At 34.6% G+C, this 18,686-nt stretch overlaps 1 protein-coding gene across 4 annotated transcripts in view; it reads left to right on the forward strand.

The window, feature by feature from the left end:
* Nucleotides 1-16,459, forward strand: part of LOC124354246 (protein FAM135A-like) — a 66,757-nt gene extending 50,298 nt beyond the window's left edge. For all 4 annotated transcript variants that reach the window (XM_046804556.1, XM_046804557.1, XM_046804558.1 and 1 more), the window contains 9 exons: nt 672-860; nt 1,392-1,560; nt 1,640-2,553; nt 5,477-5,810; nt 7,424-7,588; nt 8,557-8,758; nt 9,384-9,633; nt 11,223-11,450; nt 15,070-16,459. In XM_046804556.1, the coding sequence (XP_046660512.1) occupies nt 672-860; nt 1,392-1,560; nt 1,640-2,553; nt 5,477-5,810; nt 7,424-7,588; nt 8,557-8,758; nt 9,384-9,633; nt 11,223-11,450; nt 15,070-15,275 (2,657 nt within the window). In that variant the 3' untranslated portion in view covers nt 15,276-16,459. The remainder of the gene's footprint in view (nt 1-671; nt 861-1,391; nt 1,561-1,639; nt 2,554-5,476; nt 5,811-7,423; nt 7,589-8,556; nt 8,759-9,383; nt 9,634-11,222; nt 11,451-15,069) is intronic.
* Nucleotides 16,460-18,686: the final 2,227 nt, after the last annotated feature.

Here is an 18,686-nt window from a genome sequence, read left to right on the forward strand (position 1 = left end):
CATCAATTTCTTGGAACCTCACAGAAAACTCCTTAGCAGCATCGGCATCAGCAGAAACATACCAGATTCCATGACCGGTTTTCCAGCGATCAATCCAGCCCTCACAAGTGAACTCACTTCTGGTTTCCAATTTTTAGTGAAATATTATTGCCTTTTCTTTTAAAATTGGTCCAGATATTGGGGTTCTGTTCCTCCTTTCTTGACAGGACCATATCCACAATGCGTTATCAAGCAGTTCAAGTCTAGGTTTTTATAGTGTTTTGCAATACGTAAGTGTTTTCGCCATCAATTGTTATTGTATGTGATTCAATGTCTTTCTTACTTTTCCGCCAATCCTCCTGACATGTTGAAAAACAAACAACTCTACACTGTGTGTTAAAACCAGCAAACTATAAAAAAAATACAAAAACACAGAAACAACACAAGATATGACACAGCTCTGAAGCGGGCAAGCGATAATAACCATAAAAAATGGTGAATGATAGGCTGTGAGTCATTGACAAGTCGATACAAGTTTATGAGATCGAGCATGGTCAGCTTAACCGGAGCGACAGAGCAGCCGAGGGCGGATAATTAGGAGGAGTATTACTGTACACAGAAAATATGTAATGTCAAAAAATTAAAACTGTACCACAAATATGTACTTGACTCACAATTTCACTTGTTGCCAGATCCTTTTCTGAACACCTGTGGAGTGGGAGATGGGGATGTCAAGCTAGAGGCGCGGAAAGCTCTGCTGTCCTCGTCCAACCCTATGCAGGAGGATTGCAGCTGTGGTATCGCCGCTATCCTGGAGTCTCGCTCGCAAAAGGCAATTCACCAAGGGAACCGGCTGGCAGCTGGTGTCTCTGTTCCAATGGGTGAGTTCACTGTTATCTCTCCAGAGTTAAAGTCGGCTTGTTGAAAGGATTTGTAAGACACTGCTGGAATTAATTAGATTTTACTTCTCATGAAAATTACAGAGTATTCTCTCAAAAATTGTGATAAGTCCTTTATTGTTAGTAGTGAACTTTTTCAACAAACTACAGAGTAGACTATCAAGAAATTCCTTTAGTTGATGTAGACTTTAATGCATCCAGATTATTGGAGATGAAAGTTATTTTATACGAAAATCCGTTTAACTAATGGTTACGATCTAAAATAGTTTTCCAAGTCTGAAAAAGAAAGTTGTTCTCTTCATTAAGTAACTTACCCACTGTCTTGTTGGTAAATTTTAAAATTGTATCTATTTGTTGGAAATGTTGAGTGCCTACATACAGAGTTATTTTACACATAGGGACCAGTGAAAAAGGTTATTTGGTTATTGAAAAGTTCAATTATTTATACATTGATGGTTCTTTTCCTGGTAGGAAAACAATTGCCGGCCATTCCTGTATTAGTATTGTGCATAGGTGTGGGCAAAGAGCAGCTGGTGCGCAGAGATGGTGTCTTAGAGGCCAGTCTGACCCTGATGCCACAAGCACGCCACAGCAAATCTCTGGACCAACTGTTGCGCACCCCAACCACAGATCTCAGCCTTTCACTGCGCACCAATCATGCAGTCGAGTACAACAACAAAAGGTGTGCTATTCTACTTTCTAGAGTTTAAGATTGGTATTGAATGAACAGTTTGATTATAATCCTTATAATTTTTCCACAGGGATTCCACGAAAGAGCCAGTTGACTCGGCAACGCTGCCGACTCGAGGTGCAAAGCGGACTAACAACCCTTTAAAATCAGACAACAACCCAGAATTTTTCACCTTGCCACTGCCACCATCCCATGGGATGAAACACCGGATCCCACAGGACAGCAATAGTGTGCTCCGCAACCTCACGCCGATACAGAACCGGAAGGAACTGTTCAACCAGAAGTTGTCGAGGATACCCACTGCCGTGTCCACGCTTCCATTCTCACTGCCCTCCCACAACAACCAACAGCACATCAAGCGAAGAAATGTCCCCCGCAGTGTTCCCATCCGTGAGACCGTTCCAATCTCTAGTAGAGACATTAATTTAGAATTTTTTGTCGACCCAAAAGAGCAACCAGCAAAAGAGCTTGTGAACGGGAATATGAAGTACAAGGAAGACGTTCCTGTACATCAACACAGAGTTTTGAGGCCGAGAAGTCTTATAGACAACAGTACCAACTTAATTGCTCAACCATTCCCTGACAGGATACCCCACCTGATGAACGGTAACGGGTCGCCTTCTACGGACTCTAATGACTCTTCCTTGCCGTCAAACTTCCGCCGGTTAGAGACAAGTGCGAGTGTTCCTTACAACCTCAGTGAGGCTACCAATGGAGTGTCTGCCATTAAACACTCGCTGAGCACAGCTTCCATGCCGAGTGCAGTGAGAGTGCGCCCATTAACGGCCACAGGAGCGAACAGCAGCGAGTCCATGCCCAACCTCATGGGCACTCCTCCCCGCCTTCCCGACCCCGCTCCTCTCCATCGCTCTCCCCTCCTCTCCTCCTCACTGTCTGAGAGTGACATCATGTCAGAACAAAGTGGGTGGGTCTCCAGTCACCGGTCTTCAGTGGAAACCTCCAGTGGACAGATCAGTCCAACAGGTACAGTAACATATCGTACTACAACAATTTGCATTTCACCACTGTTGGTATTTCAATTTTATCTGCACATATTGTCAGCATATGAGGTCTGAAAAAGAAAGTCTAGAAAGTGGAGGATATATCATAGTTACTTTAAATGGCTTTGCTTTTGAAATTAGGATAGATTTAAGTATGGCTTATTAAAGAAGTATAGTGGAAATAATATCAGAAAATCGGAGTTTAAAGAGTTCTTGAGTGTGAAATTCTGGAAAGCAGCTAGGAATTAAGGCAAATCTATTTGATTTCATGAGAACGTTAAGCAGTACGTTCTACATTCAGCCAGCCATGTATTTCAAAGAAACTCCCGTGTTTTATTACGTTCTACATATAAACAATGTTGCCTGAAATTGTTACGATAAAAACTATGTAAATTTATTATTACTAAAACTTTTTGTTGATAATTTTATGTTTTAGTTTTTAGTTATATAGTCGTAGAACTTAATATAAATTTAAAGTAAAAGCACCTTTAGTATTGTACAGATTTAAACATTATTTTTAATAAATGTGTTTTATTTTCTAATTGTTGCCAAATGCAGTTTTTTCTTTAATTTTATAAATAATATGTACTTGGAAGAGAATAAGAGTAGTACAACACTAGTGCAACCAACATCAAATTCTTCAAAAAATATTCAGTTTGTTCTTACTGAGGTATATTTCTGAAAAAGTTTGTAAAAAATCGTGACTGCTCAAATATGTATTAATTGTGTAACAAGTGGACTGCAGCGTGCTCTATCTGTTGTAGGCTTTCAGCACGTCTTGGCACATTCTGGGCAGCTTCAGCCATTGTTGGCAGCTGTTGCCAATTCTGTGATCTTCATAGTTTCAGGCATTCACATTATCTTGTTTGTTATTTAAATTCGTATTTGCCATTCATGCAGAACAGAATAAGTGTGGTTTTTATTCTATACTTAGTTGTTTTAAAATCTAAAGATTTTAAAGCCTAACTTAACATGAGTGTTAAGCAAGAATGAATAGTTCTTTTGATAGGAATTAAAACTATTGCTATCCATCGTTTCAACAGAGGTGAATTATTATCTGTTACTGGTTTAGTGGTTTTCTACTAATAAACACACCCAGAAAATACAATTTTTCAGAGGATATTACAGTGATTTTAAAAGATATGATAAATACTATTTTTGTTCGTAAATTTCAATGAAACTTTCTAGTGCTGTTGGTAGAATTAGATACAGAGTAAGTACGTTTATAAATCAGATGGTGATTAATAGTTATTTAGTAATTATTTGGTAATTAAGCATATGCAAATTGTAGTATTTGTTTTATATTATTTTTTAGTTGTTTTTGTGGTATTAACTTTTTATTGTATGTATAATCAATGTTTGATTAAAATTTTATAAAAATAAAATCACTTGTAACAATTATTAAAGATTGGTCAAATCAAATCACTAATGCTGAAGCCTAGGTCTGTCCATCAACCAGCTATTTTGTTTGCTTTTGTATTCTATTTCCAAACAAATATCCGTACTTTAAAACTTTTGTATAAAATAGATTTTTACTATAAACCTATAGATGTGTAATACATTTTTTCAGGAGAATGTGGAGATAATTATGGTACAAAAACATTATGCTTAAACAATTTTAAAAAATATGGCTACCCAAAAAGTTTTTTTTTTTTAAGTAGTGGGACTGCACCTAGAAAAGTTTGATGATATAATAAATATTAGAATATGAGATAGCCAATTTATTCTTCATGTTATTTAATTTCAGAAAATGTATAATAGTATCCAGGTTTTCTTGAAAAAATTTAAATATAGTGTAACAACCAAAAATAGTACATGAAAGGCTAAATTTGTTATTATGGTTATGATTATTTAAAAATTTTGCAATAAATGTAATTCTGATTTTAGAAAATTATACTCACTTCAAAAAAATTAATTATTTTATTTTCAAACATTAATATTAAAAATGTAAATTTTTATATGGAAATATTTCCTCATTAGTTTGGGGTTGTATAAAGCTTAAAGTGAAACCTAGATGTCACTGTCAAGGCCCAAGTTGATTGAGTCTGACAAGTCAACAAATTCTTTAATGTGAAAAATTAGCTGTTGTGGGATATTATTGAAATGAGAGCCTAAAACAAAACTATAACTGAACATAATACACCATGCCCAAGATATATCACTAATACTGTAGCTCCCAAACACTTTCCCTGCATTGTACAATAGTCTAGATAGTCACCTAGGCTTACTAATTATGACATATCACGTATAAAATCATGAAATTACTAACAAAGACACTACATATTGATTTAAAAGACGCATAATAAACTCGTTTATAAGTAATTAACACTATCTCACGAAATAAATATCTTTTATGACTAAATCTAAAGACCGAAACATACAGACAACTGCTTCAAAATTGCTAGATAAAGGTAATCGTTCTGGCAAGTTTATGACATCACTGTTAATGTATTCCAGTCTAATTCAGTGTACATTTATTAATTTTATTCCAAGATAGGTAAAATAACATTTAATATGATTTCTTCTTAATTCTTTTACAAAAAATATTTTATTATTGTGAAGTTTAGTTTACCCTAATCCATTGCAGTGGTCCTTTGTGATTACTACACTATTGCAGTTTTATTACAATAATTGTAACATTCCCAGGAGCTACATAAGATTGAAAACTTTAATTTTATTTGAGCGTTGTTTATAAAACTTTAATTCAATTATAAACAATAAGTAAATACGAAGAGACTTAACACGTGACATACAGAAATTCAAAATAAATAATACACGAAATGCATAGACAAGTTTTTAATAAATAGTACAATCATTTAAGTTTGGCCAAACATATAATAAAATTCTCCTGGAATGCGGCAATCTCACACAGGCAAGATTTTTTTCATGAATTTATATGATTACAGGAAGTGAATTGGCCAAACATCAGACATTGAACAGTTCACAGCTCCGAGCTCGCCTTGAGGCACTGGTTTCTCCACCAACCCCCACCACTACCCCCGCTCCCACCACAGAACAGGCCGACCATCCGTACGAGGAGCTGAGACTGCCCCCACCCCGACAGTTTCGAGACGTTCCCCCACCACCTGAGCCCTTCAGAGATCCTCCTGCTCCTGGGGCAGGACCCATAGACAACTTACTCTACCACATGTATGAGAGCGTGCGGGGGGAAGTGGAGCGAGAACGGAGTTGGCGTCGGAACCGTCGCAGCCAACAGACCAATGGAGAAGCCAAGCCACCGTAAGTACCAAGAGGTTATCTTTCTAGAATTGTTGAAAATATACATGCATATGTAGGACAACTGAGAAGCCTGTTGTGGGCTAGAATTAAATCCCACCTACTTCCGGTATAATCCTTATTAATTTCATTAAACATTCCAAAAAACTATCATTTATAAGGTTTTGTGTTATTAAAGAATTGGTGTTCTTCGTACTGTAGTAAAGAATGGATTCTTGAGGTGTGTTAGTATTAATTTCTCTGTTTTTTCATAAGCCACTGTTAAAATGCCATATCACAATGTAAAGAAATCCTACCAGTTTGGAGTACCTTATGTAAAAATATTCACAGCTTTGTTCATTAATGTTGTTTTATAATAGTGTTTAATTAGTATTTACAATGAATGCATTACATATTTTTAATTCACCACTGGCGCATTCTGCAGTAAAAGTCAGATATTAACTTTGTCTTTGCTATCTGATTACACTACTGAATTTATACTTAATATTTTATAAAATATAAACATAAGCAGATGTTTCAGCCAATTTATCGAAATTTCCATTGAAAGTGTCAATAGCTGTATAGTATGTATTAAATTTAGATTATGAACATAAATATTACCATCTTTTCCAAATTCCAAAATATGTTCCAACCTTTATCTTCATTTAAACCTTCCTTGGATTTCAACGAATATTTCACAAAAAGAATTAGCTGAACTTCCAGCCGTTCTCAAGATTAGCACTTAGCAACACATATTGGGAATCATTTTTATGTACCAGATAAAGTTATGCAAAAAAATAAATAATCACATATCCATTTTACCTCTAAGAGCCAAAAAACTATAACCTTTTTAGGAGATAAATAGTCATCATGAACAAAGTAGCGTAACAGCTTGTGCCATCTTTGAAGTTTACAGGATTAGTGAGGAAGCCCAACTAAATCTGTGTGTAACATGGACATTGAAAATATAAATCAACTTGCAAATCATATTCAATTATCAGACTTATTTGCATCAACAAATTTTGTAACTAGTTAGTACTTCTGCTTATGTTGCTAATATATGCCTGTTCATCTGATAAAATTATTTGAAAATGTAATTCCTCAGTATTATTATAACAATATTTCCAAGAGTAAAGACAACATGATACCTTTAATGCCGGGTTTTCAAACAGTCATTTCATAAATGTACTTAGCTCGAACTCCAGCTTGGATGGAGATACTTACTGTAGTATGTTGAATAAATTGTTTGGACCTATTGTTAGAAGTGATTTTATCGTCAGTGGAAGGTGTTGGATACAACGACAGTGAGAGCTGTGGTTATGAACTTAAGCCCCTTGCGAGGTTATTTATGGCCTGTATAAATGTTAGAGAAAATGTTAATTATTTTACTTCACACGAGTCTTTACATGATTACAACAATATTTAGACAAAAATCTTGTAAGATCAAATTTAAGATTAGCTAAGAAATATAATAGGTACAGTTGTGTAATATCACAGAATGGAATCACTAGTCATCCTATAATGCATAAACAATTGTCATACAAAAATCTCTTATCTTTGTGGTTGCTATAAATGAGGTTGACAGATATACAACTCTTTATGTATGCATGTCTCCTGATATGGTAGTTGCTCTGCAGGTTTGTATGTGGAGGTCCTACCCCTGATGAAGCCCTTTGCGAGTGTTACAACGAAGACAACCTAAGGCAGCGTTTAGTCACACCTCAGACTGATGATTCTGCTTCCTTCCAGAAGAGCAAAGAGGAGTTCAAACGCCAGATCAACTTCACAGGAATCATCTACAGGTACAAATAGTTTTTGATGTTTTTGTATAAAAATAAAAACAGTACTTTCATTTTTCTGATGGTTTATAGAAATTATATTAATCATTTGTAGCCTTCCTTGACACAGTGGTGCCAATAGTGGTTACTCACTAAATGTGAGTCTATTAGATTTGAGTATCCGATTGGAGGCTCAACTACCGAAACAAACTAACAACTCTTCAGTTATTTAGTGAGACTCTCAACCACTGAACTGTCTCTCTGGATGTTAAGGAAATATCTTGTGTATTTACTTGATATTAATAATTCTAACTATTATTTGTTGTCAATTTATTAAATTGCAAATGCACAGATTTATTTCATATCAGATTAAAAAAATTTACTCGTCAGTCAGGACTTACTTAATGAATTTACTCTGTCGTAATTCACATAAAAATATCTAAGTTAGGTATCACAAACGGTTGAATCGACCAAGTATGATAAGTAATACACTATCAAAAATACTTAAAACGAGCGGCAGTCCGTTGCCGCACTGTTTCGTTTTTAAGATTATGTCTGTTTATTAAGGTTTTTACACCTGAGGAAAAGGATATATTTTAATCTTCGAAACAGAGTATTATGCATTTTGTAACATATAATGATAGCAAATGTTAGAAATTCTATTATCTTTTCAATCCATCCATCCTAAATAACAAACTTTAGACAAAGAACCATGAAAATGTTTATGTATCTTTTTGGTGGGAAAATTTGTACAAAATACACCAAATAATGATTAAAATGTCAAATTTGCATGAATCAGTATGCAATAGTACTCGTTTACTACTCATATTTTCTATTATTCACACCAGATTTTTACCCTCTAACTTTTCTGTAATCAGAACAATTGATAGAGTTTAAATGAAAACTTATCACCATTAGACTTTTTATAGTGTTTGCTGAAATATAAAAAATATTTGTAGCAATGACTATGAAATTTTGTTGCTTTTCAACAGCGATTTCCCAACGTTGGCATCAACGTTGCCGTACTTCCACATCAGTGACGAGTACCGCATCTTCTCGCCTGAGGGTCTCCACCTTGTGGTCTGTGTCCACGGGCTGGACGGGAACTCCGCAGACCTCCGATTGGTCAAGACCTACCTAGAGCTGGGCCTCCCAGGCGCCAATCTAGAGTTCCTCATGTCCGAGAGAAATCAGGTACTTGAAAACGATTATGTCGTGTTTGTAAGGTTCGAATTCCCATATTGCATATTATTAATTCATGTTCATATAGGCCTAAGTAAGTTTTCATTACTCAGTGTATTATTCACAGAGATAAACCCTAAACTGATGGTTTTTGATTAAACATAAACTTTAAATTTTTTACTAAACAACATAACAAAATTAAAGGTCAGTAACTCTATCAAAACAGATGTAGTTCAAAATGTTGAGTATCGGTTGTCAGAGTAGGCATAACATTGTTTTACTGCAATATATATTAAGAGCTAATTTAAGAGTGCTTTTGGCCTTTTAAGAAGCACTTAGGGGCTTTATGTACAATATCTGTTTATAATATATCATAGTCAAAAGATCCGTTACAAATATGCATCAAATTGGGAATGAAATATTAAAACACAGGAAAGAAGAGCATGAATTAAAGTTTTTTTTATAATAAATTAAGATATTTTTCAGATTACAATGTTTTTTTTTGTTATATTGCATTAATAAAGTTTTAAATAGTTCAGAATTTTATAAATAAATGAAATATTGAATACTTGAATATTTTTGTAGTTTTTTGAAATCCTTGTTTCATAGTTGTAAATCAATCTAAATTTTGTCATAGGGTGACACCTTTTCTGATTTTGACACCATGACGGATCGCCTGGTGGGTGAGATCCTGTACCACGTAGACGCTTGCGGCCTCAATCCGACCAAAATTAGCTTCGTAGGCCACTCCCTAGGCAACATCATCATACGTGCTGCTATCGCTCGGCCTCAGATGAAGCATCTCCTGCCGAGGCTGCACACCTTCCTGTCTCTGTCAGGCCCCCACCTGGGCACGCTGTACAATAACAGTGGGCTCGTAAACATGGGTGAGTCACGAGGGGATAGTATGAGGCATGATTGAGATACTTCCAACTATATTTTGCCTTTAAAGCAAGTGATTGTCTCCAGTTATATACAATCAATGTCAGCATTTCTTCATGTTTCACTGCCTTAATACACAAGTATGCATCAAACTGGAAGTCTTTTATGATGATTTTATGAAGTTACTGATATAAAAGAATGGCTGGTGATTTTGATATGGCCACATTTTATTGGAAATTGCGTATTCAGGCAGACTTGCAACTATTAAAGAATTGGAAAACTATTACTGTACTTATATGGTAGCTATAACAAGATGAATCAACATAATTATAATCTGCATCTAGAGAAAATGTAAATGATTTATTTAAATGTTTTTACAGTTTCAAAATTTTATCAACAATTTACATCTATCTATATATATATATAAAAATGAATGTTTGTCCTTTATGGAATCGTACACAATTTGACCGATCATTATGAAAATTTTAATGTATATGTACTTTTTGACGGAGAAGGTTTATATGCTATACTCATTTTTAAAACTCACCACGAGGTGGCGCTGCAAAATATAAAAGTTTTTAAAGCGCCTGCACATTATAAACTGCAATTACAAGACAGTTATGTATACTAATTTGCCAAAGACTATTTGAAGGCACTAAGTTAGGATATATGTTTGTCTTTATGATAAATAGTGGTTGAACTTAAAGCTTGACTGTTAGACCGCTTTATAATAAAATACATGTACGTGTATAATGGCTATAAGCATACACAGATTTTCTTGATCGTGGCAACAAGGTAAACTCTACATAGGCGTTGGAAATATAATTCACTTGAACCAGAAGTGCAAGTACATGGCCAAGGTTTACAGAAAGCGAGCAAAGCCGCGGGAAACAGCTAGTTTTTTAATATTTAAATTGAATAATAGGATACATAGTCTATCAAAACATCAGACAGCCTTTAAAATAAATGATTGATTTGAGGACAGTTTGTACTACCAAAAATATAATGAGAATCCAGATCCAATAAAAAAGTTTTGATAATTGTGGATTAATGCTGATGTGGTGTTAAATTATTTGTAAACAACTAAGTAAATATAGTTACTTTAACATTACAAACAAATGCACTAAAAGATTGAGTTCTATGTAATCTGGACTCTAGCACGTTTGCGATGATCGTGGTTTTTATTGATTTTTTAACATGCCGTATGAAATTAGGTAATGGTAAGGCATGGGTCTCTAGAGCCCCACACTGAGTTTTAAGAAAGGTTGAGTGGGACTCTATTGCTCCACGTGTGTGTGAAAGTGCTAAACAATCCATCAAGCATATACTGATATTTTTCAAAGAACTACATGGTCACCCTGCTTATGGTCACACATAACATTGTTCTCCAATCTTTTATTTTATCAAGTAACATTGATGAAGTGACTAAATGCCTATCTTTTACAGTGTAATTGAAGTAAATCATCAGTCCAAATAACATTTTTAATACAGATGATGAGACTGATTGTCTAGGGCTCGATTATACATAAACAACTATTGATCTTTCTTCTCCAATGTCTGCACTCAGATACGCTAATTTAATTGTGTGTTCCAGGCATGTGGTTCATGCAGAAGTGGAAGAAGTCAGGGTCACTACTCCAGTTGGCGCTACGTGACGCAGCAGATGTGCGACAGACATTCCTGTACAAGCTGTCACAACGATGTCACCTCTCGCACTTCCGTCACCTGCTGCTCTGCGGATCCAGTCAGGATCGCTACGTGCCGCTTCACTCTGCCCGCATCGAGTTATGCAAGGCTGCAGTTAAAGACACATGCAGTCTTGGTGAGTTTTCGGTCATGATTTCAACCTAGTTGGAGTTACAGGGCTCTATATATATATTTTTTTTTCTGTTGAGCAAAACCTTGAGAAAATGTTTGTTGAATTTAAACATATTCAGTGTGGCTTCTATTGATGGGATATACAGGACAGAGGGCAGGAATTCGACCTATCAACCGTAAGTTGTTACCTTAACTCGGTGCCACTCCTGGACATCCACTGGATATCCCATATGTATTTGCTGTACCTAGTTTATGTTCTGCTGACAGGTATAATTCAGCAAAAAGTGAATCCTTACAGGGAAGATATATTGTAGAGCCCCATACACACTGTTCTAAAGTACAAAGAGAATAAAGCAGGAAGTAATGTAATTAAAAGGTCCATCTGATCATACCTTTCACATCAAGTAAATGAACTTAACAACAATCTTGTGATACTGGTACTAGGTTATTTGAATTTTGTTATAAGAAGCCAATTCCTTTTTAAATCTTATTCTGCTCATTCTCATGGCCTGTGCGAGGATCTTATCAACAGAGTAAGGGGGAAAGCCAATACAGTATAAGGTTGATGATACTGATAAAAAGTGAAACGGTCTCAGGAAGGATTTGAACCCGCACTATCCCTAACAGATCTAAAGTTCGACGTCTTAGACCACTCCCAACAATGTTTGGTCGCTAAATAGTTTATATCATAATCTCTTTATTTCATCCTCCTGATTTTCAAAATAACTTAAAAAATTCAAAAAACATTATTGGTTTTAGATGTAATTAAATGTTTGAGGTTGAGCATACTTAGTTATTTCAAAGAGTTATTTTTGGAGTTTTATTTATTTATTTTTTTTTTATTATTTTTTTTCTCTTTTTTTAAGCCTCAGCTAAAGCTATGTAGGCTTCGATGTTCACTGGTTTATCTTGTTTCGTGTCTATACATGATTGGCCCTCCCCGGGATTTGAACCCGTGATCTCTCAGTTAGAGAGCCGAGACTATAACCATTAGTCTACGGAGGAGGACTAGTTTTATTTAAACTTGTATAACTAATTTTAAATGTATTGCAGTAATACATTCACTAACTTCATGAAAAAACACAGGCCACGGGGATATAGCAATGTGGTCTGTGTGTATAATGTAAGAGCACACAATTCACATATTTGAGCTGTGTATGATGTCTGGTATTGTTTCAAAATTCACAGCTTACAATTATTGCATGTATATTCCAGTTTTCAGTTTTGTTTCTTTTGCTTATTCGATGTAAACATTCTTTTTACAAGCAAAAAACAGAATCTCAAAAAGGCTAATTTGGTCTGTCTCTATTCACACACGTACCCAGCAAAATACCTGGAACTCAAATCTCTCAATCATCAGTGCAAAATGCTCTCATGTATAGCAAACTCAATGACCTAGCACTAAACCTCAGTAGGGAAAAAGACCAAACACCAAGTCTACGCAATACATCAGTAGGTAATCAGGTCAAGTTTTTGGGTATCACAATAGATAACAAGCTTTCATGGACAGAACAAGTAAATAACACCTCAAAAAAATGAGCACAGGACTCTACCAAAACGTATCAAATGGATTGGAACTTTAGAAGCTGCAAAAATTGCGTATTACACATTAGTAGAATCACATATCAGATATGGACTGGTTGTCTGGGGCAGCTCTACTGGAAACCTTAACAGAGTACTCATTTTACAAAAGAAAGCAATTAGGACTCTAGCTGGACTGGAACCATTTCAAAGCTGCCGACAAGCCTTCCAGTCTCTGGGTATACTAACAGTGACGGCTCTCTACATATTTGAAACAATCATACATGTTGACAGACTAAACCTCCAGACCAACAGTAACGTCCACACCTACCATACCCGTAATGCTTCCAGATACATATTGCCTCAACACTGCACTGTTCTTTTTGGTAAAAAACCATCACACATTGGTAGAAAACTCAAAAATATGCTCCCAGAAAACATCAGATACCCATCAGGAAATCGACTCAAGAAAGGACTTCAAGACTACCTAGTGAAAAGACCAATATACACCCTTGAAGAGTTCCTGAAAACGCCAAGCTGAGAAAGAACTGCACTAATATTGAATGGCATAAAATATAATTTTATAATAAAATAACATTTTTACTTGTTTAATGGCATACTCTCTTTGAATTTTGTATGACACTATTACTGTACATCATGTTCATGTAATAAAGAAAAGAAAAAGTAAAAAATGGTTATTCTAGGTAAAAAATATTTAACACAGTAAAATTAAATTCAACTCATTGTGGGTTGGTTTGTTAGGCCGTTCACAAACAGGTGCAAATTAATTTGAGCGTCGACAGCAGAAAAGTAACAACTTACCTGTATTTTGAATTGTATTCTCGTATATAATTTAGACATTATCAGATGAATCTGTATACTTACAAAAGATATATAATATTTTATTTTATTGATTATTAGCACTAAAGGTTGTGCTACTTATTATTATGCAGAATATTGATCCAATTTGGATGATCCTCAATTTTCTATTTTTAACAACACATAATAATACATGCACATTGAAACTAGTTACTATTTTAAAATTGCTGAGAAAAACAATAAATCAGTAGTGCTACATAGCAGAAAATAAATTTGGCTGATTGTTCAATTTCTATGTACTGTGATCTACAGAATATTTATACACATGTTTGAGAAAACTAAAGAAAGGCCATCGCTAAAAACGTTCAGTAGACTAGCAATGACGCTCACATAGTCTAAAAGGCATTATTAAGAAGTAAAATTAACCCTTCCCACGCTGTATAGACGGATATATTAGAATGGTAGACTTTGACCAGAACCAAATACAGTTATTATCAATATTATAGATTATGTCTCTTGGAGAGTTTTTTAGTTCATAAAAGGCCTTTCAAATGTCCAGGGCACGCTTCTTGCTTATCGCACTTGGCAAGAAAGTATTTTGATCTTCACTCAGCGGCATGGGGAGGGGAGTGCCCTTTGTCTAACTCCGACCACCTGCTCGTCAGTTCTGCGTCTCCTACAGAGCCATAACCAAACATCCGTGGCATGTGTTACTGCTTTCTCGGTTGTCATTATTTGAAATAAAAAGTGTTGTAAATAGTTATGTTTTTATTTTTATCAATAAATATGGTATTTTTAAGTAAAATTACCTGCTTTATAATTTTCTTGCTTTAACCATTAATATTTTAGCTATATTAAATTAGCTTTGAGCTTAAAGAAAAATATTTTTTTTACTTGTCTTGGCATTATAGGAAAGTTAATAGATTTATTAGTAGCGTGCGAAGGGTTAAAAGCAAATCGTTTTTACGACCTGAGCTTCTCACCATGCCACTAAGCCCAGCTAGTGCATGACGAGATATTTAATCACTGATAAACAATTGGTAACAATGAGTTAAATTACAATATTAATGTATTAACCTTTAAACCAAAATAGTTCACTTTCAACCCAATTTTTAAGAGTCATTAAAGAATAACATTGTAGTGATGGTTATATTTATTAATTCTGATGATTGCATAGATGATTGTGTTTTAGTTCTTCTTTTAATTGTATTTGTACCTTTTAGTTCTTTCTGAAAATAAATGATGTAAGCATTGTTTCTATTGATGGATGTACCATGTTGCAGGTGCTGCTTACCGGGAGATGGTCCACAACATCCTCTACCCGATCATCAACAAGCCGGAAGTGACATTGGTACGATATGACGTGCACCATGCACTCCCCAATACCGCAAACTCGCTCATCGGTCGTGCTGCGCACATCGCGGTGCTTGACTCTGAACTGTTTATCGAAAAGTTTCTAGTCGTTACAGGGTTAAAGTACTTCAGATAGACCTAGCCTAGCGTAGAGTAGGAGACTAGGACTAGCCGAACAAGTGTCTTTTCCACAATCAACGCTGGTGGCCTAGCCTCGTCGAGTTTACAGTCAGTCCTAACATTACGTGTTGTTCAGTGTAGAAATACTACCATTTTGTATGAATTTGTGATAACTAGTAGGGAACTGTACGCAACAGCTGCCCGCTGAAAGAAAAGACAAGTTACCTGCCACTAGTCTTATGTAGACATTTTGTTTGATATTATTTGTTCTTCCCCAATAATTTGGACTAGTCAGATTGCCTAAGTTTGCCATTTTGTCTAGGACAGTTTTTCGTGCTCAAAGTTTACAAATAGGTTATTTCTATTATACTTACTCATATTACTCTGTTTCAGAGGAATTACTTTCATGACATAAACCCCAAGGTGTTCTTATATTAATTTGTTAAACATTCTGTTTTTGCTTTATACTGGTCCAGACATGTGTCAGACACATCCTAAGCATTTAAACTTGTCTACTTTTTACCGTTTTACATATTTCTAACTGTAAGGTTTATGTAAAAGACAAAACTCCTAAAAAACATTACCTTATAAGTTACCTTAATAGTTATAAGAAATATTATGGAAGTATTGAAGTACGGAAATATTAAGAAAGTATTCTTGCCAAGTGAATATATAATTTTATTACAACCAAGAAAGATTTTCCTATTAACACTATGGAAGTGTTAATACAGTTTACTCTCTTGACAATAATAACATTCATGCCTGCAAACACAGGTTAAAATTTTATATTTAATAAACATCTTAAATATTTGACCCACAAAGAAGATAATTTTTGTATTTGAACATAATATTAGGACAACAATAAATAAATTTTGCAGTCCTCTAAATAAAATTTAGAATAAGTAGAACGATTAAGTGAAATTTAATTAATGTAAAATTGAACCTCATAATACTGAATTGAGTAATTTTTTAATGTAATTACGTATGTTAAAGTACTAGTCAAATGTTAATCCATTATTTTAAAGATTCCTCTCTGTGTTAACCCTTGGCAGAGTATTTTGTTTCTGGGACGGCTTTTCTTTATTTATTCACAAGAATAAGGGTATAGGAACTAAACAAAATTTAAAATAGTTAAAATATTTGATTATTTTTGCAAATAAACTAATCAACTTTATTTAAAGCAATAAAAAAGATAAAATTCTAATAGAAGTTTACGCAACATTCCATATCACTGTTGTACTCTCTCCTAAATTGCTTTAAATGTAAAAAGTATACAGCTTAGGTTCCTGCTATTAAAATTGCAATAAGAATCTCATATTTAAATTGGAATCTGAGAAAATCATAAAAAACCTTGTTTGTAGAAATATTAAATACTAGATGTTCCGGAATGTCAATAATATCATTGGGAGCAAATAGATATAACTGTTAAAGGGTTTAATATTAGACTTTAGTTCAGAATATAATCTTAAAGTAATAATATTTTTATGTTATGCATACAAACTTTACTATTACTCATATCTCTTCAAATTTGATTTTTTTTTAAAAAAAAAAGCTTAGTTGTATTAGTACTTCGTTTATGCAATATTGTTTCCACCCTCAAATCCTGTATTATTACATGTTAACGTCTGTGTGCGGAATACAGTGGACAGTTTAACGTATCCCCTTGGTGCTTGGAACTGACTTGACGTCGGTCATCTGTACATAAATCACTGTTACGTAACGTTCGTTATACTCTGTTGCTCTATAAGGATGTACATAATATACAGTTTTAATGTAAAGGAACACCAGACAGTAGTGGTATATGTGTTATACCGTAATCTATATTTATTTTTAACACTCCATGGTATATCTAGTGTTGTACAAACTTGTCACGAGCCCTTCTCGGGTCTGGTATTTTGTAATAGTGCTGTTTTTGCTCACTTGTGATCACCGACAGAGGATATCTGCCATCATCCATTTTCAAACTTTTACGGACTGTATAAGCATTTATATTATGTGTGTGCATGTCTGTGCGTGTGTGTGCACGTATGCATGTTATACTAATGAGCTGGAAATAAAATGATGAGGATTTATCTTCTTTTTGCTCTAAAAGTAATTGAATACTACTAAGATGAAGGTCATTAAAAAAATTGTCCATTGAGTCTTCCAAGAAATGATCTATAAGGCCTATGTTGTCATGGCCAAAGAAAAAATAAAACACAAAATATCTCTCTGGAACACTGTTCACAGCAGAATCCAACAGCCAGATCTAGAAGCTACCATTGGTAGATATAGCGCATTACTTAGCCATTAACTTGCTCCTGGTTATTAATCTTAACGACCTGGTCTGAGTTTGGACTGTCCTCCCAGTTTCCCAATTCCTATAGCGTCAGAACATGTTGGTTAAAACACACCTTTGTAAGGAGATGCACATTGTTGGCTCAGTCAGCTTTAGTTTGACTGAAGCTCTCCACAATCAAGATAGTAATGATTTGTTAGCTATGATTTCATGAGGTGCGAATCAGGAAACGTAAAAGATAGGATATTGTTTTGATTTGTTTTCCAATCCTTGGCTGGGCGCAATTATTGACTTAGTGGTTTGAACTTCAAAATCACTATGTTTACAAAATGAAACTAAAACTACAATAGACTCAGTCTTTTAATACTAGGATAGGATGAAAGTTCAGCATCTTGGGCATACTCACAATAAATTAGTATTGAATATACATCAGTTATCAAGTTTAACGCACTTTTATGATTATTGCGAATCAAATTATACTGTATGTATAATGTATGTAGTTCAGTATGTATACTGAACTACATACTGATTTTTCTGTACATGCAATTGTGGCATGAATGTTGTAAATAAATTAACACAGGAGTCGGCCCGGTTTTTAGGAACAGTATCTGTATTGGACAGTAGCATGGCAACTACAAGTATAAAACTACTAATGTAGTAGAGCTATTCAATGTAGTGTTTAGTAAGCTGGTAGTAAAGTAATATTATTTCAGTGACATAGCTTCATTAGTTGCAATTCAGTACTAAATTTGTTGTTTCGTTTAGTTCACGTTAACATTGCACAGTAAGGTATGAAACCAGATGGAATTTCAAATCAGGTTAACAATTTGTGAGTCTATAAAATCAATTATAGCACATAATTTGATTTGTTATCAAATATATTAGGGACGCGATTATCTGAAGCTGATGGGATCAAGTCTATTTCAGATAATTACACTTTTGGATAAAGCAGACTGCCATTAAAATATTGCTACCAGTTAGTATTGATATCTAAAAACTGAGAAGCTGCATTAAGCACACTGTGTGTATACAACTAAGGTCGGTATTTGCTATTAGAATTTAATCAATTTCTCATGAAAATGCAGCTGTAAGTATCAGCCTCATGATAAGTAACATCCTAATATTATAAACACCAATTTGTTTGTTTGT

Source organism: Homalodisca vitripennis, chromosome 2 (genome assembly GCF_021130785.1).
Source record: "Homalodisca vitripennis isolate AUS2020 chromosome 2, UT_GWSS_2.1, whole genome shotgun sequence".
Classification (NCBI taxonomy): Eukaryota; Metazoa; Arthropoda; class Insecta; order Hemiptera; family Cicadellidae; genus Homalodisca; species Homalodisca vitripennis.